Raw genomic sequence first — 22,815 nt, forward strand, 5'->3', positions numbered from 1 at the left:
CGCGCGGACGGCCTCTGGAGAGAGGGCGGCTCCCGGGCCCGCTCGCCGACCCTTGCTCGGTGCGCGCCGCAGGCTTTCTGCCGAAGGACGTCATCCAGCTGCTGCTCGGCGAGCACTCGGCGCACCGGCCGCTGCACACCCTCTTCGAGCCGTGCTGCGCTTGCCTGCGCGAGGTGACGGCCGAGCTGCGCGCGGTGGTCGAGGAGCCGCACCCGCAGCTCACCCGCTTCCCTCGCCTGGTCGACGCGGTGCGCGCCTCGCCCAAGCACACACGCACACACGCGCACGCACACACACACACACACGCGCACGCACACACACACACACACGCGCGCGCGCGCGCGCACACGCACGCGCGCGCGCCGCGCACACACACGCACGCACGCACGCACAGGAGTGACCCCTCGCGGCGCCCTCGCACCCTCGCACCCCATCGCCCCGCCCCGCCGGCAGGTGCGCGGACGGGCGGGCGCGCTCCTCGACCGGCTCGCCTACGTGACGGAGGAGGAGATTGGCAAGATGATCGACATGGAGGAGGCGTACGTCTTCGTCACGCGCGCGCTGCTGCGCCGGATGGAGCGCGAGGGGGCGCACCGCGAGCCCTGCTCGGTGCTGCGCTACTACTTTGACGACGTGCGGCAGGCGGTCGCCAAGGCGGTGCCCAAGCTCGTCATCACGTACCTGTGCCGCCAGCTCGAGGCCAAGGTGGGCGAGGAGCTCTTTGGCGTCGCCTACACGCCCGGCCTGCTCGAGGAGGTGCAGGACAAGGCGAAGACGCGCGCTGAGGACGAGGCGACCGTGCGCAATCTGATCCGCGTCGAGGAGGCGCTGGCCAAACTCCCTCTGCAGTAAGGAGGGGGGGGGGGGGGGGGATCCTGAGTGGCGAAGCCATCGCCGAGTGGGAGTGTGATGTGTGTGTCGTCTCGTGTCCATGTGTCGGGTGTTTAATAGCTCCGAGTAGAGGGGGCGTTCTGCTGCTAGGGGAAGCCCGGTGCGCGGAGCCCCCAACCCTCGGAGAACACGGCGAGACCCGAGACCCGTGTAGCCGGTGTGTTTACCTTAAATAAATAAATAAAAACGGTGTCAAACTCTGAGACGAGATATGGGATTTAGGGTTCTCTGGTAGGACGGGAACGAGATGATAGTAGGGAGTAGAAGAAAGCAAAGAGGAGCCCTGCGCACGCACGACTCCGCAGGAGAAGCCCCTCCCCAGACAAAACACAAGGGAGAGGTGGGTGGGTCACAGAGAACTGCGGCCGCCAGCGACTGAGCCAGTCTCGCTGGCGGACGGGGGAGAACACAACGAAGGGCCGTCCGAAGCACAATCACTAAGAAGGGACGTACGGACGTCCATCACTGGGATGAGATCGGGAGATCTGGCTGCCGATTCCACAGCCGCCCACAGGAGCGCCGCCTCAACACGGGGTCTCGGCTCTACCGAGCCATGCTAGCTCCAGCCGCAGCCCCACCCGGCCGCCCGAGGGTGTTCCCGCATGCAGAGAAGACCAATCCTGGGGGAAGTAACCACATGTCTCATGTGTCCCCGCCCTGGCACGATCTTTCCTTTGGTGTGGAGGGATCTTCACAATCCGTTGGTGTGGAGGGATCTTCACAATCCGTCGGTGTGTTTACCTTATTTACGACAGCACGTATATGGCCCTTTGGCCCTGCAATGCTGCAACGCGCGCGCACCGGCCACCGGCGGACCGCCCCCCAGCCCCCGCACCCCGCACGCCCCAGGCGCCAGGCGCCAGGGCTAGGGCCTAGGCGCTAGGCCTATAGGGCTCTCTTACCCCGCAACCCGCGATCCCGATCATCTCTGGGTCTGGCCCGCTGGGACCTGGGTGTGCTTCTTTAAGAAGGGTTCTTTGTTCTCTTACATCTTACGGCTTTAGAGCCCCCCGGCCCTGGATGTGAGCGGGCTGCTAACTGCACTCCAACGTCCAAGTCCCCCCCCCCCCCCCCTTCGGCATTCCGGGGCGGGATAGATGGCTAGGGGGCCTTAGGGGCGTGGCGGGCCAGGCGGGGGATGGCGTGGTGACGGTTTGACTTTGAGTTAGCAGAGTACGAACATGGAGTCTTGGTGTGCGCGACCGCGGTGTGCGCGTGTGGGGAAAGCCTACGTAGCTCCAGGGGACAGGGAGTCCACAGAGAGATGTCTACGTTACTCGTTAGAAGAGTGACTCGCTTCCCTTCGCGCATCCTTAACTCGTCTTGCTCGATTTCTTATCGGAAGATGTGTAGGGTATGCGCACTTGGTCTTGGAGCACTTGGAGATGGAGTGCAGACCGCCAGTCATCAACCGCACATCCTCATCCAGGGGGGCTACAAGAAGCGCACCCCAAGTGCCAAGAGCGGGCCAGATGATTGGCATCGGGTTACGGGCCGCCCCGCCCCCCGCTCGGAGGGCGTGCACCACACAGCACACAGATTCCCTAAAAGGAAAGAAAGAAAACAGACAATCCAAGGGAGGGATGGGAGGACGGCACGCCGACAGATTCCCTAAGATCGTTTTGCTTTTGGTCGTCACATTGATCATTGTGACCTCCGACGTCGTCAAATGTCCGGGTGCACCCGAGCCCACCCGGAGGGTGTCTTCAAGGGTTTGGGCAAAAGTTTTGGTCCGTGTGCTCGTTTCACCTTGCACACTGCGTTGCCTTAGCAGCATGGCCTCTCCCAGAGGCGCGCGTAGCCCTTTCTCTGGCCCGCTCCTCCGCCCCTTAGAGTTCACGCCCGGGTCCCAGCTCTGGACCAACAATGGCAATGACCCCGGTCGTGCCGACGCGCTGGGTCGCGAGGCGCGCGTCGTCGCCGTCACCCTGCGCAGACGGCCGTCGTGGCCCGTATCGGCGCCGGGCGCCGTCGGGCATCTCCACTCATCTCCTGTCGAGATGCCCCACTGTGGGACCCGATCGCCCCACACCAGCAGCCTATACACACCATAGTTCGGCAAAGCTCCACGCGTAATTGTGCATTTGCACGCGATGATGTGCATCCTTAGAGTCTTGCGCTGGCGGCGCTCGACAGCCCCCATCCCTAGATCAGAGCCCTGACTCCGTGCAACGCGGCGCGCGCGCGCAGGTGAATGCAGCCCGACGGACCCGGTGACGCCGGCCAAGGAGACGGGCGGGCGGTCCAGCTCTGGCTCGATGAGCCCTGCGCCGATGCCTGCTATGGTGGACGACGTGACGCAGACCGACCCGCCGGCGGAGCATCGGTTCCTGCGGCTGACCGAGGAGGAGGCGGAGCTGGTCCTCTCCCGCGCGTGGCGGCCGAACGTGGAGCTCTGCACGCGGGGCAGGATCCTCCGCATCATCGCCAAGAAGGTGCGCAACCGGCTGCTCGTGCCGACCAAGGCCAACGCGCTCTACCACCTATACATCGAGATCGACCTTCTGACCTACCAGGCGGCGCGCTCCATTTTCTTCGACTGGACCCGCTGGAACCCGGTCTTCACGGCCGGCAGCAGGACGGTGCGCGTGAGCTTTGCAGCGCGCACGCACCACCACACGGCGACCTTCCTCCGCCTGCACGATGGGCACGAGATGGGCATCGGGCCGGGCATCTTTCGCAAGCGCGGGCAGACCTTTGTGATGGCACTCCCGCCGATCCTCGCCGAGCACACGAGCAACAACGAGACGGAGGGGATCACGCTGAGCTGCTCCATCATGACGCTCCACTGCAACGGCACGTACCGGTTCAAGACCCCGACGACCGAGGAGGAGACGGCGGAGGAGAAGGAGGAGCGGGAGGCGGCGGCGGCGGTGGCGGTGGACTACGCGTGGGAGATGGTCGCGAAGAAGGTGAGGATGACTTGCGGCAACGGGATGGACCCGCGCTGGATCAAGACGCTGGCGGCGAAGACGGGCGACAAGGAGTGGGAGGACTACCTGTCGACGGGGGACGAGATGAGCGACGATTCGGAGCAGAACTCGGAGGACTCGGAGTAGCAGCAGCACGTGCTCCGGTGTGTGGTGATGTGGTGGTGCGTGCGGGCGGGAAGCGAAAGGTGAAGAGGGAGAAGGAGCGAGAGGCGGGGAGGGATAGCTTAGGGCGGCTCATTCGGCGTGGCGACGAGTGGCACGCCGCGCGCGATGCGGCGGCGGCGGCGAAGCGAGCGCGAATGGAGGAGGCGGCGGCGGCATCAGCGGCGGCGACGACGCCGATGCCAACGCGTGCTCGCTCGGACCCGACGGAGATCATGGCCGCCGAGCACGAGCGCGAGCTGTCCGCGCGGGAGCTGGAGAAGCACGAGCTGCAGCGGCTCTCGCGAGAGGCGCAGCGCCAGCAGAGCCAGGCGGCGCTGACGGTTAAGGAGCGGAAGGATTTCGAGGAGATGCGGCGGCGCGTTCCGAACGTCGAGGGAGAGGCGTCGCGGACGCGGGCGCGGCTCGAGAAGTCGCAAGACCGGACAGCGCTGGTGCAGGGGGAGCGCGACGAGGCGCGGCTGGCGAACGCGCGGCTGCAGGAGGAGCTCAACGCGGCGAGGGAGGAGGCGCGGCTCGCCGGTGTGACGGCAGACGCAGAGAGGGAGAAGGCGGAGGCTGCTGCCGCCGCGGCGAGAGAGGCGGATGATGCGGCGGATAACGCCGCGACGAAGTTTGCGGCGATGCAGCACCGGGTCGCGCAGCTGTCGGGCAAGATTGGCGGCATGTCGCGCGCCGCGAGGAGCGCCACCGACGTGGCCGAGATGGAGGTGACGGGCCCCGCGAGCAGGCGGCTGCAACGCAAAGCGGGCTACCGCGCGGCGGAGAAGGTGACGGCGCTCCTGGGCAAGAATCCGGAGCCGGCGGTCGTCGCCAAGGCGCTCACCGACGCCGGCATTCTGCACGCGCTCGTGACCGAGACGCCGGCCGGCCAGGACATCCTCTTTGCCGAGAAGATGCAGCTCGCGACGCATCTCTCGGAGGTGTGGGACGCGGACCTGGCGGCGGAGTGTGCGGTCGAGCTTGGGCTCACCGACTGGCAGCTGAACGAGCTCCGCTTCAAGCTGATCTACATCTGGGACGCCGAGCGCGAGCGCTGGGTCAAGCGGGTTTGGTTTCGACACGCTGGCACCGGCAAGACCGTCTACTTCCCCGAGCCGATCGTGTCCAAGCACAGGTGGAAGCCGATCTTCACCGCGCTCTGCGAGAAGCACCGAGTAGAGCTCGTGGGCAACGGCAGCGTGGCGCAGCGCGCTTTCTCCGACGGGCTCGCGCTACTGCTGACGCGCACGGACTCGCTGCTGCCCGCCCCCGACTCCTCCGGCCGGACGAGGGTCATGGCCTCCGTCGGCTGGGACGCGATCAAACACGCCGGCCGACACCTCGTCCACGGCGGCGTCAAGCTGGCGTCCTTCAAGGAGGCGGTCTCGACGCAGAGCGAGCTGAACTTCGTCACGACCAACATCTGGCGCGACAACGACGACCACGGCGGCCTGGTCCGCGGGCTGGGGGGGGGGTGGGCCGACGGGCTCAACGCGGTCAAGCGCGACGGCATCTTCGAGAAGGGCACCACCACGCACGTGCCGACGCCCGGCGCGCTGCCGATCGGTGGGGGGCGTGACGGCGAGCGCGACGTCACTCCCGCCGCCGACCCGAAAGCCTCGCTGCCGCGCGACGCGTACGACGTTGACCTCACGGCCACCCTCGACCTCTCCGCGCTGCGCTCCATCGGCTGCCGCGTGAAGGGGTGCGCGAGCCATTGCGAGTGCGACAACGGCGACGCTGATGACAGGTGCGCCGCTCTCCACCACTGGCCCGAGATCACGGGCGACGAGACGTGGCAGCAGATCCTCAAGCTCATCTCCAAGTGCAAGCTGCTGACCAAGGACTCGTCCCAGCAGCTCTCGCATCGCGCTCCGCACGACCACGACTGGTCCAACGTGCTCGAGTGCAAGTGCTGTGGCTGGTCGGCCGACAAGAAGGAGTACTTCCGGCTGCTTGCGCGCCTCGCCTTCCTGAAGGAGCGCGCGCCGAAGGACAAGGCCGCCAAGAAGGAGCTGGAGAAGCTGCGCAAGAGCCACAGCCATAAACACCACAAGGCCGAGTACATGGCCGAGTACCTCCTGTACGAGTTCGACTCGATCGAGTTCATCGTCGACCTGATGCACGGCGGTCCGCTCAACATCGCAAAGATCCTCTTCAAGTACTCGTACCTCGAGGTGATGACCGAGCCGGAGCAGCGCGAGGAGCTCGCCGAGTACATGATCAGCATCGGCTGCCCGTTCGACTGCCGCCTCGACTCGGCCAACGGCTGGATGCGCGCGTCGGCCTTCAACGCCTTTGAGAACGGGTCGGAGGGGAAGAGCCCAGGGCTCGGCCCCAACGTCATGGCGCTCTGCGACATGGCGTACGGTGCCGATGCCCCCCTCCCGCCGCCCCCCAGCGCCCGCGCCCGCGCCGGCGCCGGCGCCGGCTCCAGCGCCGGCTCCTGCATCTCGCCGCCCGGCACCACCGCGCAAGCCGGCAAGGCCTCCTCGGCCGACCCGCAAGCCGAACGCGGCGGCAAGGCCCCGCACTCCCGCCGCCGCTCCCGCCGCCGCTCCTGCCGCCGCTCCCGCCGCCGCCGCCGCCGCCGCCAATCCAGCCAATCGGCACTGCCCCGTCGGCTGCGAGCCCGATCTGTGGCAGGATCTTCGTCGCCGCTACGGCGAGCACGCATCCGCCGTCTTCAACATCATGGAGGCGTGGCGGGCGTACCACAAGATGTCGCACCTACTGGCCGAGCCGATCGAGGGCACGAGCCAGGCCGCGCGCGAGGAGCGCGCGAGGCAGGTGGCCATCGCCGCGATCCAGTTCGCCCACCTCTTCGAGGGCGTGTCCTCAGGTCGCCACCGCTCGTGGTACCTCCACCTGTACGTCTACGTGCTGCCGCGTCAGATTGCCAAGTACGGCGAGCTCTGGCCCTTCAGCACCGCTGCTCTCGAGTCGCGTGGCGCTCGCATCAAGCGCATCAGGAACGTCTCGTGGCGTCCCTACGTCGGCGGCGCCTTTGACAGGAAGAGCGACCGGCGCGGGCGCGTTGCGATCTTCAAGCAGACGTACAAGTCGTCGCCGACGCTGCAGGTCTTGCGCATCATCTCGGCGCAGGAGGAGATGTTCCACAACGGCAAGGGGCGCGGCGCGGCGCGGCAGAAGCAGACGGGCCGCTTCAAGAAGGTCAAGATCGAGACCGACAGCACCGCCTCGTACGAGACTGACCCGTTCAAGTCCCTCACGTCGTTCCTCTCCAACGCGAACGCGCAGGCAGGCGCGGGGGGGGACTGACTTCACCGACCACCGACCGAACTTATGTCCGATTTTTTGCTTGTGTTGTGCCTGGGGGTGGTGTATGTGATGCCTAGTACCTTTGCTGCAGCAAAATACGACTGTCGGGGGCGTCTGTGAGCCGACGGGACCCTTCCCGGGCCCCTCCGGGGGGGGCCCGGTGCACCCGGGTCGCTCGCCTGTCCTTCCCCCCATTCTCATCTGGCAATCTCATCTTATTGTCCCATGGGTGTTTGAGGCTGGCTACGGCCACTTCGCTCCACAGCCGTCCCGCCACCCCTGGCCCTGCCGTGTGCGATCCCGGCCTCACCGTCTTTTCGAAATTGTCCGCACCACACCCACTCGTGCTCTCACCTGGCAACCCTGTCTGCACGTCTCGCGCGCGCGTGAACAGGGCTCCAGGCCCCAAATTACGTGTGAGTGTTAGAGTTGTTTGGTATTGCTAAAAATCTCTCTCTCGTGCGCGCTCTGACACATGTGCCCGTACGTCCGTCGGTCCACTATCTCACTCTTCTCTGTGTCATCCTCTGCCGCCTCCCTTCTCGCCGTGTTCCTGGGCACCTTTGGCACTTGGAGCACTTGGAGTGCAATCAGTAACCGCACAGAAAGAAAGAAAGAAACAGAGTAACCGCACATCCAGGGCCGGGAAGGCGCCCAATTTCTCTTTTTGTGTCGGGCAGGCGTTTTGCAAGGAGCCTGCACAGCGGCGGCCTTTGGAGACGTCGCAATGGGCGGTGCCTGTAGCTCCAAACATCAGCCGTCGGTGGGCCCAAGGTCGCCGTCGCCTCGCAAATCGGTCACCTTCGATGGCAAAAGCCGCGACGGCTCTCTCGCAAGCGTGAGCGTCCCTGACGCGTCGCCAGACCTCCACGGGAAGGTCTCCCTCTCCAATCACCGCTCCTCCGACTCCCCCTCCTCCGAGCCACCCAGATGCATCTCTCCCGTCAAGTTCGCCGCGCGCGTCTCGATGCCGAGGGCCTTTGTGGTCGACGCCGGCTCGCGGCACACCGAGGTTTTCGCATACGACCAGGGACCAGACGGCATGCCGGTGATCCTCCACAGCGCCAAGCTGCGGCGCGACGACCAGAGCTTGATGACGCTGGGCGACACCATCAACGACGGCAGCGATGAGACCTTTGAACTCTTCTTCAAGCTGCTCTCCGATACGCTCGCCGCCTTCGACTCTAACGGCGGCCCAGAGCCGGCCATCTTCATCGGCGCCACCGGCGGCGTGCGCAAGATTCGGGATAGCGACGCGGGCGCGCGCAAGGTTGATCAGTTCGCGCGCTTCTGCCGATGCGAGCACCCGAATGTCACCTTCCGCGTCGTCGAGGGCCTCGACGAGGTGCGGTGGGAGTGGACGGCGGCAAAGGCGCTCTTCCATGCGGCCTTTGAGGACGCGGGCCATGAAGGCGGCGTGCAGCTGCTCGCCGGCGGCGGCTCGTCGGTGCAAGTGGGCATCCGCGGCATGTCAACCGCCGAGGGCGGGGTGTCTCCCGTCTCTATGCCGCTCAGCGTGGGTGAGGTGCAGGACGCTTTCAAGGCGGACGCGGCAGCAGCAGCCGGCGAGTGGCCGTCGCTCGAGCGGTCGCGGCAGAGTCTCGAGCGCGTGGTGGACGCCAGCTGGCCGCACCTGCGCGCCCACGCGCCGATACGCGGCGGGGTGCTGGCCATGTCCGGCTTTGCGGACATCGCTCAGCTCGGCTTCTCGGAGCGGTGGATCTCGGTGGAGGAGCTCAAGCCGCTGGTGGACAAGACGCTCGACGAGCTGCTGAAGCAGGAGGGCGCCGGCTGGGACAAGGCCGTCGAGAAGTGGGGCAAGCACCGGTTCTGGGCAGAGTTCCCAGAACGCCTCTGGTCGATCGGCGCGGCTGGCCTGCTCCGCCTCTCCGTCCTGCTCACCCGCCCCGGCCTCTTCCGCCCTTCGGCGCGGCTCTATTTCGCCGACACGCCGCCGCCGCCGCCCGAGGGCACGGCGCCACGGCCCAAGCTGACTTGGCCTCTCGGGAAGTACCTCTCCGACGTGCAGCTCTGCGAAGCGCGCGAGCAGGTGCTTGCGGCGGGGAGTTCGCTCCTTGCAGCGCGCACGCGAGTGGCGGAGCTCACGCCGCCGGGCAACCCGACCAGCCGCACTGGCTACTTGCGCTCGCTGCGAGACTGCGTTGGGCCGCCTCCGGACGACTGCATGGAGAAGTGGCGGGAGGAGTGGGTGAAGCTGCGGACCGAGGAGTACTTGCGTTCTGACGACCCGGCGGACAAGGACAAGGGCACCGAGGAGTATGTGAGGGCACACAAGGACCTCGACAGCGTGCTCAACAAGTTTGCCCGCGGGATCAAGGAGAGCGTCGATAGCGGCATGGATGAGAAGAATGCGGAGATCTATTACGCCCTGCAGTCGGTGAGGGGCTCGCTGGCAGCCGCGATGCGGGAGGGCCGGAAGGACTACGTCTGCTCCACGTACGCCCTCTCCGAGGCTCTCAGCTCTGAGTACGACCTGCAGAAGAAACTTGCGCTTCCGCCGTCGCTGTACAAGAACCTCGAGGGCAAGTTTGGGCTGGCGTCGGACGACTCGCAGTGGAGCAGCATCCGCACGCCCGACGAGGCGGGCTTCCGAGGGCTCGTCTCCGAGGCGATGGTCATGGTGCGCCCCGCACCCCACATCGGGCTGCTGAGCATCTCCGCGCAGCCCGCATCTCAGCGCTCTCCATCCCCCACCTCAGGCAAACGACCGCCTCGACTGCTTTAGCGTGGAGGGCTTCATGGTCTTTGACGACGGGGGCTTGAAGCCTGTCAGCGGTCCCATTGTCTGCTTCGAGGCGGCGGCGAGCGACGACCACGGCGACCACGCACCAATCGTCATCAAGAAGACGATCGCGCCCACCGCATCGAAGGGCGGAGCCGACGGCGGAACGTTGAAGCCGACTTCCCGGAAGCAGACTTCGGGGGCCTTCCCGCCCAACACGCTGTTCCGACTCAAGGAGACCAAGCCCGCCGGCAGCTGGCTCGCGCCGGACGGCGTGACCAAGCCGATGGTCGACCTTCTCGTCGTCACGGCGACCTTCAAGGCGCCGAAGCGGCTCAGCAGCTCGAGCGGCTCCGGCGGCGGCAAGATGGCGGAGCTGCCCGTCTCTTTGCAGTACGCGTCGCGCAAGGCGTTTGTCAAGGGCCTCGACGACATCATCGAGCGGCCGCTGCTCACGCTCGAGCAGGAGTTTATGCGAGACTACTCCTGGACGGACTTCAAGGACGTCAAGTACACGCTGCGCGAGGAGTGGGAGTACGTCAACGGGGAAGCCGTCCCCGCCGCTGACAAGACGCCCGGCACGCGCGACGAGAAAAACGGCGGCATGTCCGTGGTGCAGTTTTGCGATCGCATTAACGCGCGCATTGCAGAGCGGCGCGAGAAGCTAAAGCAGATGAGCCCAGACACGCCGATGCCGAGCGAGGCCAACGCCTTTCTGACGCGCGAGGAGGTGCTTGCGGTTCGGCTGTACTCTGGCCCAGCCTACCAGCCCGTCAACCGCTTCCTGCGCGAGATTGGAAACTTGTCTGGCGGCTTCCGCCGGCTGGTCGCGACGCACCCGGCGGCGACCTTCACCGCCACTGTGGCGCACCTCTGCCGAGCCATCCGCAAGCTCTCCGCCATCACGCTTCCGGAGGAGGCGGACAAGCCTCTCTACCGTGGCGTGCGCGGCGAGCTGCCGTACTCGTTTTGGGTGCGGGGCGAGCTCGGCATGGTCTGTGCCACGGACACCGCCTTCATGTCCACTTCCCGCAACCGCGCGACGCCGGTGATGTACATGGACGAGAATGGCCCGAACGTGCTGTGGAGCCTCCGCCCGTCATGCGAGGGAGACACGGGCTTCCACCACGGCGCCGACATCTCGCTGCTCTCGCAGTTTGCCGGCGAGGAGGAGGTGCTCTTCCCGCCGTGCACCATGCTGCAGGTTCTCGAGCAGAAGGACTCGCCTGCAGTGACAGCAGAAGACAAAAAGGCGGCATGGAAGGCCACAAAGGAAAAGACCAACTCGCGTTTCTCGACCGAAGCGGTGCTAGCGGGCGCCCCGTCCGGCAGCGGCGGAAAGCCGGGGCCATCCAGAGCCAAGGCGAGCTCCACGGAGGAGCTTGCCAACCAGCTGCGCGAGTACAAGGAGGAGTCTGTGGAGGGCAAGCCGAATAAGCCAAAGGTGGTGTATTACGAGATCCGGGTCATGCCGACGTTTGTTTGAGATTTAGTTGCAGTTGGATGTTTTGCTTTTTTGATGTTTTTAGTTGAAACACATAAAGTACAGGCACACCTACGCTGCCGACTCCGGCCCCTCGTCCCAGTCGACCCCCGTGTCCTCTGGCGGAAGCGGCGCACCCGGAGCCAGCAGTCGGATGCGCACAGCGGCGGCCATGTCGCTCGGCGGGACCGCCGCGGCGGCGCCGCCGGCGCCAAACAGCCCCGTGGCGAAAGGCACGCCCGGCAGCGGCGGCACGATGGAGGGCTGCGCTGCGCCGCCGCCCGCGCCCGCGCCGGTGTCCTTCGTGTCGACGAGGACGGTCGCGCCGTCCTGCGCCTCCTGGTCTCCGATCAGCAGCCGGGAGAGCGGGTCGAGCAGGTGGTGGCGGATGGCGCGCCGCACCGGCCGCGCGCCGTACGCCGGGTCGTACCCGGCCTCCGCCAGCCGGAGCAGGGCGTCCGGGGAGAGGCGCAGGCGGACACCGCGCGCAGAGAGGCGCTCCCGCAGCTGCTGCACCTCGACAGCGCAGATGGCGGCGATGCGCTCGCGGGTGAGCCGCTCGAAGAGGACCTGCTCGCGGCGCCGCCGGTGAGCAGGCCGCCGGGGGGAGGGGGGGAGGGGGGGGCGAAGCCGGAACTCGACGGCGAACCCTCTCGGCCCCCCCTCGCGCCGCGTCTCGGCTACGGGGCCCACAACCTCGGCTACGGGGCTCACAACCTCGGCTACGGGGCTCACAATCTCGGCTACGGGGCTCACAATCTCGTCGAGCCGGTTGACGAACTCGGGCGGGAAGGCGTCCGCGATCGCCTTGAGCACTTCGGGCCGCGCCTTGGAGGAGGCGGCCCCCTCCGGCAGCGACGCGAGCGCCTCTGCGCCCAAGTTGGACGTCATGATGATGATCGTGTTGCGGAAGTCGACCGTCTTGCCTTGCGAGTCGGTGAGGCGGCCCTCGTCGAGGACCTGCAGCAGCAGCGTCGCAACCTCGCGGTGCGCCTTCTCGAACTCGTCGAGGAGCAGCACCGAGTACGGCCGCCGCCGCACCGCCTCGGTCAGCTGGCCGCCCTCGTCGTACCCGACGTAGCCGGGCGGCGCGCCGACGAGGCGAGAGACGGCGTGCTTCTCGCTGAACTCGGACATGTCGAGCCGCGTGACCGCGTCGGCCGAGTCGAAGAGGAACTCGGCCAACGCCTTGCAGAGGTGCGTCTTGCCCACGCCGGTCGGCCCGACCAGCATGAAGGTGCCTGCGCAGGCAAGGCTCCGGGAGGGCTCGCGGCAGGCAGAGCGAGCCGGTCGGCCACACCAGCAGGGGCGCGCCGAGCGGGCGCTCGGACGACTGCAGCCCGGCGCGCGAGACTCGCACCGCGTTCGACACGACGGCGAGCGCCTCGTCCTGCCCGATGACGGACCGCGCGAGCGTCGCCTCCATCTGCAGCAGCTTCTCCCGCTCGCCTGCAGCACACCGCCTCCGCCTCGGGACCACGCGCACGCACGCGCCACTCCCCGCGCCGCCCTCTGGCTGCGCGCGCCCGCAACAAGCCTCGCCGCAGGGATGCCGGTCGCGCGCGCCACGATTTCGGCGATATGCGCCTCCGTCACTTGCTCCGACAAGAGCGCGGCGTCGGAATCGCCCGTCTCGGCGCCCTCGCCGCCCGCGCCGCCGCCCGCGGCCTCGCTCCACTGCGAGAACTCCTTTTCGAGCCGCGGGATGATTAACATTAATGATTAACGTTAGTTTAATTAATGTTAATTAATGTTAATTAGAACTCCTTTTCGAGCCGCGGGATGATCGCGTACGTCAGCTCGCCCGCGCGCACCAGGTCGCCGTCCCGCTCCGCCACGGCAAGGTCGGCGCGCGCCTGTTCACAGCAGCAACTGTGAAGAGACGCTGTTCACAGCTCCGCCACGGCCAGGTCGGCGCGCGCCTGCTGCAGGCTCGCGCGCGCCGCCTTGCGCTGCTCGAGCGTCTCCCGCTGCGCGCTCCACGCGGCGCCCAGCTCCTGCGCCGTCGCCTGCTTGGCGTGCAGCAGCCGGCGGATCTCGCCCCTCCGCGCCGTGACGTGCACGCCTACGCGGGAGGCGTGCCCGAGAGGCGTCCGGGAGAGGCCCCGCCGCTGCGCCGAGCCAGCGTCGGCCCCGCTCGCCCGACTCGCGCCGCAGCGCCTCGAGCTCGATCTGCAGGTTGAGCACCTGCAGAAAGGGAGCGACGGGGGCTGCGCAAGGCCGCCGCACCTCGCTCCCGCTCCGCAGCGCCTCCGCGCCTCGCGCTCCAGGTCCGCGATCGGCTCCGGCTTGGACTCGTGCTGCAGCCGCAGCCGGCTCGCAGCCTCGTCGAGGAGGCCGATGGCATTCAATTAAAACGAGATTAACATTAGTTAAACTAAAAGGCTCGCAGCCTCGTCGAGGAGGTCGATGGCCGAGTCTGGCAGCTTCCGCTCGACGAGGTAGCTGCCCGGCGGGCGGGCGGGCGGGGGGGGGTGACCGAGGGCGCGCGTGTCGTGCAGGGGCGGCGAGAGGGGAGGCGGCGGAGGAGAGAGCGAGGGGGCGGGAGCGGCACAGGAGACGTGAGGGGCGGAGGCGCGGGCGCGGAGAGGGCGTGGGGCGGAGGCGGGGGCGAGAGGGGAGGGGAGGGGCGCGGGCGTCTCGCACCGCTTCGCGTGCGCCACTGCGGCGACGAGCGCCGCGTCGGTGATGTGTACCCCGTGGTGGGCCTGCGGGGGAGGGGGGCGGCGAGGCGGGTTCGGGGAGGTCTCTTGCCGGCCTCGAGGCCTCGGATGTGTGGCGCAGCGCCTGGTACTTCTCCTTGATGCCGCGCAGGATGGTGAGCGACTCGGCGGGCGTGGGCTCGGCCACCATCACCGGCTGGAAGCGGCGCGCGAGCGCGGCGTCCTTCTCGATCGCGCGGTACTCGTTGAGCGTGGTCGCGCCGACGACGGCTATCTCGCCGCGCGCCAGCTGCGGCTTGAGGAGTGCGGAGGCGTCCATCGCCCCGTCGGCGTCGCCCGCGCCCATCACGGAGTGGATCTCGTCGATGAAGAGGATCACCTCCCCCTCCGAGTCGGCCGCCTCCTTGAGCACGCCCTTGAAGCGCTCCTCAAACTCGCCGCGGAACTTTGCGCCCGCGAGCAGCGTGCCTGCGGCGCCAAGACGTGTCGTGGGCGCGCCGCGGGCGTCCCGAGGGCGGTGGCGGTGCGAGTGGCGGCGGTGCGGACGTGTGGGCAGCGGCGCGGTCGGGAGTGGAGCCGGACGCGGCGTGGCGTGGCGTGGCTTTGGAGCGGCAGCAGCGCGCCCATATCGACGGCAATCAGCCGGCGCGAGCGCATCGAGTCGGGTACCTCGCGGTCGACGATGCGCTGGGCGAGCCCCTCTGCCACGGCCGTCTTTCCCACGCCCGGCTCACCAATCAGCACCGGGTTGTTCTTCCGCCGGCGCGAGAGCACCTGGATCGTCCTGCGGATCTCCTCGTCGCGGCCGACGACCGTGTCGAGCTTGCCCTCGCGCGCCATCGCCGTGAGGTCGCTCCCGTACTTGTGCAGCGCGTCGCCCTTGTCGCCGCCTCCGCCGGGCACGCGGTTGAGCGGGTTGACCCACGCGTTAGACGAGGACTGGCCACCACCGCCGCTGCCGCCGGAACCCGCGCTGCCGCCGCCAGCCCCTGGCCGCGAGCCGGTGCGCGACGAGGAGCTGAGGCGACGCAGGAGCGGCTGCTGGCGCAGGAGGAGGCGCGGGACCAGGCTTCGACGGGAGGCGGCGGAGGAGGCGGCGGCGAGGGGCTGGAGTGGTCGGAGCATTTCGACGTTTCCGAAAAGAAGATAACGCTCCTACTTCTTGCAGGGTAACATGCGAGGGGCTGAGCTGTAAAGGTTTGGACCATCCGCGTGTTATCAAAGCGAGAAGACGCACACACTGCGGAAATTCGCACTCACCCCCCACTGTCGCCAGACTGTGAGAGGCTATAGGGGAGGAGGGTGGGAGACCATAGCTCCCGCGTTCCCGTCGGGCTCCAAAGCAGGCATAGCACAAGCCGCCGCCAGGCGCGCTTGCGAAACACCGACGGCAAACGTAAATTCGTAGGCGCCCGACGGAATTAATCCCGATTAGGCGCCCGCGACACACTGAATACCCCGGGCGGGCCTCCGCTCCGGGGCTGCTCTATCTCCATTGTCTGCACGCAACCATGGTTATGCCCTTCACACCCCAAGCCCTCGTGTCACCGTTGTCCAACACCTTTTGGGTGTCACACTGCAGTAACATGCGAGGGGCTGAGCTGTAAAGGTTTGGACCATCCGCGTGTTATCAAAGCGAGAAGACGCACACACTGCGGAAATTCGCACTCACCAAGCTGGCAGAGGAAGACGCCCAAGCTGAAAGCAAGTCCCAACGTTGCACGCAAACTTGGGACGCCCCTCGAACCTCGGTGACACGAAGAACCACTATTCCATCGCATTGATGGCAAAGTCCGAGACCTCCTCGAGGCCCGGCATGGAGTCGGAGTCGGAGGCGCCTGCCTCGCCGTCGTCGTCATAAGAGAGGTAGTCGGGGAGAGCGTCGCCGTCCGCCTCGGCGCGCGACGACTCATCCCACTCGCGCCACGCATCGGCCCGGCTGAGCGCGGAGCGGCCGTCTGGCCCCACGTAGCCGCCCCCCTGGGAGAGGCGCCAGCCGTCGGGGAGGAGGTTGGCCTCGCTGGCGGCCTCGGCCTCCGCGATGGACGTGTGGACGTCGCCAGCCTCGTCGCCCCCCTCAGGCACCACGTTCGCTGGGCCCTCGACCCGCCCGTCGACCGCCGCGACCGCGCCGCTTGCTGTGGCAGCGGCCGAGCCACCACCCTGCAGCGCCTCGCGTGTAAGCCGCACCGCAGGCGGGCCGCGCTCGGCAGGGGCGGAGGCGCTGCGCGCCGCGGGCTGGGCGCCCTCGGCGGCGCCGCCCCCTTCGGCCCGAAGGACGCCGCTCACCGCGGCTGGGATCTGAGCAACGAGACCCATCGGGAAACGCGAGTAGCGCTTGTGGGCATCGCTCTTCCATAAGCCATGCGCCACCGTCACGTCCTCGCCCAACACCCGCTTCGAGTTGTTGTAGCCCTCGACCCGCAGGCCGTGGAGCCCGCCCTCCTCGCCCGCCGCGACACCGACAGCGCGTTGAGCCGCCTTGAACTGGTCCATGGCGGGCGCGTAGCGGAGGGGGCGTCGGCGGCCATCCACCGTCTCGAGGAAGAAAGGCTCGTCTGGGTCGCGACGGGCGTTGAGGACGGCGATGTGGAACCCCATGAGGCGCACGAACCACGCAATGATGCTGTACCTCGAGTCAGCCACATCGCCAACAAAGGCCCAGTCGCCGTCGCCCCTCGCCTCTGGGCGCTCCACACGCTGGTCCTGCTTGATCTTCTTGAAACGGACCCACAATCCCCGCACCGTGTTGCCGCTTTCGTCCTGGACCTGTCCGATGTCGACGTCGCTGACCGTCATATGTTCGGTCTTGTCAAACCTCTCACGCCCCTCAAAGGTCTTGCAGAGGCCAGACTCGGAGCGAGAAAAGGTGTACACGAGCAGGAGGATGAGGAAAACGAGCTGGACGGATGCGAAGTTCCTCACGTCAGTCGCCCTGATAATGGCGGCGACGATGGCGAAGGGGACGGCCTTCCGAGGCTCGCCAGGGACCCACGTCAGGACCTTGACCCCGGCCATGAACATGGTCCAATCGACGACGCCAAGACGTGGATCTGCCTGGTGCATCATCTGCTGCCACGTGCAGATGCCCCACGCGTAGCCCTCGATCGAGCCGAAGACAAGCTTCGTGTCCACGACCATCGACATTACGCATGCGGCAAGCTTTCCGCCCCTCTCGGGGTCGTCTGTGTAGATGATGACCGACCAGCCGTACTGCAAACACGTCTCCTTCCAGTACTTCATGGCCGCATTCACCGTACGCCATGACGACGGCGCCAGCCGGTTGTCAAAGACGCTCTCCACCGGTCGCACCCAACGGCACGGGAGGCCCTGGAAGACGGACGACCTCGTGAAGGGCTGATGCCCACCTCCGTCCCCGGGGGCGGCAGCACAGCCACAGAGAAGGCACATGGAGAGGATCGTTGTCCCCATGTTCGCCCTGCGTACGCGTGGCGCCTGGGCGGGCCGCGGCCCGGACGGCCCCTGCGACATGAGCCCGCCTGCGGCGCTGCTGCTGTCGCCCGGGGGGCGCTTGGGCGCGCGCTGCGCCGCCCTCCGCCGCCCATGCCCGTCCGGCCCGCGCGATTGCGGGGAGGGACGCGCCGAGAATGACGCCGCCGACCGCTATGATGGCGCCCAGGATGACCGCCACAAGGGGAAGGCCGCCATGGACTGCGAGAGGGGTGACGGCCTCAGTCTGCTCGACCACGCACGTGACAAAAAGGCAAAGCGTGATCCACGTCCGCCCTACTGCCCGCCCGCGGCGAACAGGGGGGGGCGCCCGCGTGGGCTGCTCGGGTACATCCTCAAAGGCACGGCGGCGTTCCGGCAGCGCGCGCTCCCTGCCCGCGCTGGCGCTCCTCTGCAGGAAAGCGCCTGGAGCCAGGAAGCCGCTCTCATCGACCTTCGCGAGGAACTCCGCCTCGCGGCCTCTCGACAGGTCGTCCGCCAGGTAGTTTGCCTCCGAGCTGATCCAGTAGAAGGAGTAGACAAACCCGTATCGCAACTGCAGGGCGAAGAACTCGTACATGAGGAAGCGAAGCCGCTCCGCTCGCGACCTTCCCCGCGAGCCCGAGCCCTCGATGGTCCGGTTGTCAACGGCAAAGGGGACGATGCATCCGCGCCAAGAGTGACCAAGCTCCGCGGTGGCGACTGTGACAGCGTCCCCCTCGAGGTAGTCGATGAGCGAGCGAGCGGCCGACCGCGTGTAACGCCACAGGCTGTACCTGCCCCACACGTCGACATAGCCCCCCCCGGCATAGAGGCTGCCCCGGCTGGCATCCGAGCGCACCTCGCCCGCCCTCGGGAGGCCAAGGTACGAGAAGAATCCCCGCCCGTGGTTCCACTGCAAAAGGCGCCGCACGATCTGGAAGTCCAATTTAATCGCCCGCGTGAGGCGCCGCCGTTGCCACGCGAAGCGGAGGCCTGTCATGAGCCCAAACAGGCCAGAGAGCAGACAGCCCGCCCCGGGTGGAAAAGTCATGACGCACCGTTGGATCCGGCCGGCGGCAACCTGCATCTCGTTCAGCGTGAGGGACGGTCGCCCGCACATCTCGTCCAGCATCGCACTGTACTCGTCCCGTTTAGCGGGGTCGAGGGTGCGCGTGCGGTCCACGGAGTTCCACCAGAAGCCGATCACGTACTGGCACATTGCGGCGGGGCGGTCCTTCGCAGCCTTGAAGAAGACTCCGAGCAACGAGCACCACCAATGGAAGCCGAGCATCTCATTGTCAACCTGGCATCGGTCAGGTCCCATGAGCGCGCAGTCATCGACATGTATCGCCATAGGCAGAGTGAGGACCTGCTCGGACCTTGCCATCTGCACGACCCCGTCGACGAAAAACCGCTTGAATGTGCCTGGCATGCCCGCTGTCCCAAAGTCGCAACAGACGTTCACCAGCAGGTACAGCGGCCCCCGGTGCTCTAGCCAGAACCGCGAGAAGAAGAACGGCCACAGCTCGGGCGCGATCGGCAAATGAGCGAAGGCGTCGGCCACGTCCGAGACGCGCATAAAGTAGTTCGTCCCGAAGAACCACGCAATCTCCGAGTACGACAAGATCTTATGCTTGAACGGCTCGAGATCAGACGCGGCATTAAGGCCTGTCTTCTTGTGGTCACTGAGCGCACGGGTCCCGCCGTCTGATTTTGGCGCGGCGCCGTACGGAAAGATGGCCGTGGCCGTGTAGATACCTCGCACGGCCCTCGCCAAGTCGTGCGTCCACGGCCCAACCACCAATGTCTTCTGCGCAGCCACCCTCTTACCGAGCGAGCGTGAGACGCCCTCCCGAGCCTCGATGGCGCTGGGATGGTTCCGGAAATGTCTGTGGCCCTGCATTTGGTCGACGTCAACGCCGAGTTTTGCCCCGTACGTCAAGACGTCTTTAATGAAAGCACAGTTTTCCTCCGTGACGAATCCTCGACACGTCGCCCTCAACAGGCTCGTCATGAAGCGATCGTAGACGATGGGCACGCCAGGAAGCGCACATGCATTCTCCCGCCTGACAGTCTCGGCAAGTTCGGCCAAGGCGTCAAAGGGCTCGGAACCGGTCTTTTCTGTCCACGAGGGGTGCCCGGCGGGGGCAACGCAATCTCCCTCACGGGAGAGCATTGTCGCAACCGTGGGGGTTGTCGCAAGTAGCACGACTATGGCCTGGAGTGCCCGCGCTGTTGCGGCACTGCCCCGCCTTGCCCTTGTTGTTGACCCAGTGGTCGCAGACGTGGTCGAATTTGCAGGTGCCGTCGGCGAAAAGCTCCCTCGCCTGGTGCTCGCGACCCACGTTGAAAGCCGAGCACGTCCTGCCTCCAGGAGTGAACTTGCCATTGTATGGCTTCTTGACGCTGCTCGGGCCAGCACCCCCCACACGGGGAGCAGGGCTCGGCGTAGATGGTGGCGTAGCTGGTGGCCCCTCGGCCCGCGGGGTCCCCCCGCGTGTACGAAAAAATGCGACCCCGGGATAGTGTTTTGGCATCACTCGCTCGGCCTCCTCGTACATGGCGGCGGTGTGAACCTCTTCTGTTGCCTTGGCCAGTGTAATCCGTCCGCCCGACTCCTCGATCTTGCGCAGGTAGACGACGAGCAGGACGACCGCAAATTGCCAGGTGCGATCCCGACGGAGCACAGAGTCGTGCACGACGAGGTAGATGAACTCGCACAGCGGGATGGCCGGGATAGAGACGGCGATGGCCAACATGACAAACAGGTTCAGACACGCCGCAAACTCCGCCTCCGTCTTGACATAGGCAATGGTAGCCTTGGTGCCGCCTCCCTTTCCGGTCACGGTGGTGACGTCTGCGCGATCGCAGCTCTCACCCCGACTGATGAACGTGGAGACATTCGCCCAGAGCAGCGACATGGAACCGGTGACGCTCGTCCCCTCTGGTCCACTGAGGCCGTCAGACTCGGTCGCTGAAGTGACATATTTGAAGCCCCCTTTCAGGTAGTCCGTCCACTTTTCTTTCTCCCTCTCGAGCAGCGCCTTTGCGGCGTCGTCCCCCGCCGTGTCGATCGCCTGGTCAATCTCTTCGATCACTTGCTGGATCTGTGTCGCCGCGTCAATCTGGGAGATTCTCCCAGTTTGCATTGCCGCCGTCACCTCGGATGGTTTTGTGGTCCGCTTGATCTCGAAAGTCGTGCCCTTCTCGGGTTGGCGGTGCAGGGCTACAAAGCGCTGCAGCATTCCCCCTCCCAGGACCCGCAGGAACCGTGGTCGGAGCAGGTTCGCGATGGTCATGGTGCTCACCGCCGCCGTGCCGAGGAGCACTTTCGCGTTGTTAGCCACGACAGTGGCGGCGGGGCAAGTCCGGGAGGTGTCGTAGTCGCACGACGCGAGGTTGCCGCCGCACGTCGGGCACACAGCATCTGCTGCTGCAACCAGGAACGTGAGGAAGAACAAGAGGCTCCCGATAAATGCCCGGCGCGATTGGCCCACATACCGTGGGATGAGCAGGGACAGGTAGTCGCTGCCCCTGGTGGTCGAGGGTCGCGATCCCCCCTTCTTGTCGCCCGTGGTGTGGTGCTCACCCCCACCTGTCAGCAACAGCACGTAGGCCGTGGTCACAATGAGCGCGGGCAGGACGAACTCGAGAATCGCCCTGGGGTACTTGGAGGGGCTGGTGGCGGTGAGAGCTGCGCTCATGACGCAGCCGGAGGCCCCGCCAACCGTAATGGGTAGGCTGAGTTGGTCTGACTCCATGGTGAGGTTGTTGCCAACTAGCCCCGGAAAGCCTTGCATCAACACGAGGCAAAGGGCACCGACTGCGGGCAACGAGGCAAAGCCTTGGGGGCCCCACGAAGGCCAGCCCATGTCCCAGACCATAGCTCCCGCGTTCCCGTCGGGCTCCAAAGCAGGCATAGCACAAGCCGCCGCCAGGCGCGCTTGCGAAACACCGACGGCAAACGTAAATTCGTAGGCGCCCGACGGAATTAATCCCGATTAGGCGCCCGCGACACACTGAATACCCCGGGCGGGCCTCCGCTCCGGGGCTGCTCTATCTCCATTGTCTGCACGCAACCATGGTTATGCCCTTCACACCCCAAGCCCTCGTGTCACCGTTGTCCAACACCTTTTGGGTGTCACACTGCATAGTCCCAGTCATGGAACGCCAGAGACGGTCGGGGCTCTGGCTCGGGGCCTGGGAGTGCCGCCGGCAGCACGCACAGCGTTCAATGCCTGCCGACGCTCCGTCCGAGCCGACGACTTTAGGTGAAGGAGGCAGGTGGCCAATAGCGAGAGGCGGCCCCTAATTTCCGTTATTTATTATTAAGACACGCCGCCGGCCAGCGAAAAAAAAAGCGGCGCCCGCGGCGTCGGCGCTGACCTCTCGTTGCTGGCCCGTGTCCTTGCAGGGCTGGTCCGGCTTAACAGCTGGCGAGCAACTGAAGACCAGAGTCATGGGCAAAGGCGAAGGCAAAGGCGGCGTTTCAGACCCGCACAAGGGGCCGGGCTGCTGCGGCGGCTGCGCGACCGACGATCCCGACTTCCCCGCTGATCCAGATGAGGCGGGCTGCACCGACATCTTTTGCCTCGGCCTCTTCTTGGTCTTTTGGGTGGGCATCGTGGGGATCGGCGTGTCCGCCATCTCCACGGGCGACCTGACGGCGCTCTATCGCGGCGCGGACTACCTGGGCAACCGGTGTGGCGTCGATGACAACAACTTTGAAAAGAACGGTGAAAGTTACTCCGTCCCCGGGGATCCTGATACGGGTAGCACGCTGGGCGGGTACATTTGGTACCCGCAGATCGCAAAGGACCTGTCGCTGCAGCAGTCGCTCATCGCCAAGGGCCAGTGGGCCTCGGTGACCCTGTACGGCCTCTGTGTCGACGAGTGCCCTAAAGTCGGGTCAGAGCCGATTGAGGACTATGGGCACCAGGCGAGGAAGAATGGAAAGGAGGGGGGCAAGGTGTTGTGTTCCGTTGCCCATGAGGATGACGAGAAGTGTACGGACGACGAGATCTTGTCCAAGGCGGGCGAGGATGGCACGTGGGGTGCGCTCCGATACCACCCCTCCCCGCCTCCTCGCCCTCTCGCCCCCTCGGCCGCCCTCCCGCTCGCCTGGGGCGCGCCTCTCCCCTCCTCTCCTCCGACCGCGGCCCCGCCTCGCCTCGCCTCGCCCTCCCCCTCTCCCCCTCCCCCTCCCCCTCCGCACACACACTCCACCCCCTCCTCTCTTCCCTT

At 66.5% G+C, this 22,815-nt stretch overlaps 3 protein-coding genes across 3 annotated transcripts in view; 2 read left to right on the forward strand and 1 right to left on the reverse strand.

Annotated features, from left to right (window-relative positions):
* Positions 1-1,085, forward strand: part of EMIHUDRAFT_470230 (hypothetical protein) — a 3,372-nt gene extending 2,287 nt beyond the window's left edge. Inside the window, exons 4-5 of the mRNA XM_005770919.1 lie at positions 87-248; positions 454-1,085. Coding sequence (XP_005770976.1) covers positions 87-248; positions 454-852 — 561 coding nt within the window. The 3' untranslated portion in view covers positions 853-1,085. The remainder of the gene's footprint in view (positions 1-86; positions 249-453) is intronic.
* Positions 1,086-10,442: 9,357 nt separating this feature from the next.
* On the reverse strand, positions 10,443-15,281 carry EMIHUDRAFT_458913 (Hsp104). The gene is made up of 10 exons (XM_005770920.1): positions 14,763-15,281; positions 14,264-14,607; positions 14,123-14,184; positions 13,706-13,734; positions 13,399-13,541; positions 13,240-13,332; positions 13,003-13,162; positions 12,791-12,925; positions 12,233-12,717; positions 10,443-12,046 (listed from the first exon to the last, which is right to left on the reverse strand). The coding sequence occupies exons 1-10, from the start codon at positions 15,262-15,264 to the stop codon at positions 11,549-11,551; spliced, it is 2,451 nt and encodes an 816-aa protein (XP_005770977.1). The 5' UTR covers positions 15,265-15,281; the 3' UTR covers positions 10,443-11,548.
* A 6,669-nt stretch (positions 15,282-21,950) lies between these two features.
* Positions 21,951-22,815, forward strand: part of EMIHUDRAFT_458914 (hypothetical protein) — a gene marked incomplete at its 3' end in the record, with an annotated part of 3,378 nt that continues 2,513 nt past the window's right edge. Inside the window, exon 1 of the mRNA XM_005770921.1 lies at positions 21,951-22,625. Coding sequence (XP_005770978.1) covers positions 22,031-22,625 — 595 coding nt within the window. The 5' untranslated portion in view covers positions 21,951-22,030. The remainder of the gene's footprint in view (positions 22,626-22,815) is intronic.

Source organism: Emiliania huxleyi (assembly GCF_000372725.1).
Source record: "Emiliania huxleyi CCMP1516 unplaced genomic scaffold EMIHUscaffold_398, whole genome shotgun sequence".
Classification (NCBI taxonomy): Eukaryota; Haptophyta; order Isochrysidales; family Noelaerhabdaceae; genus Emiliania; species Emiliania huxleyi.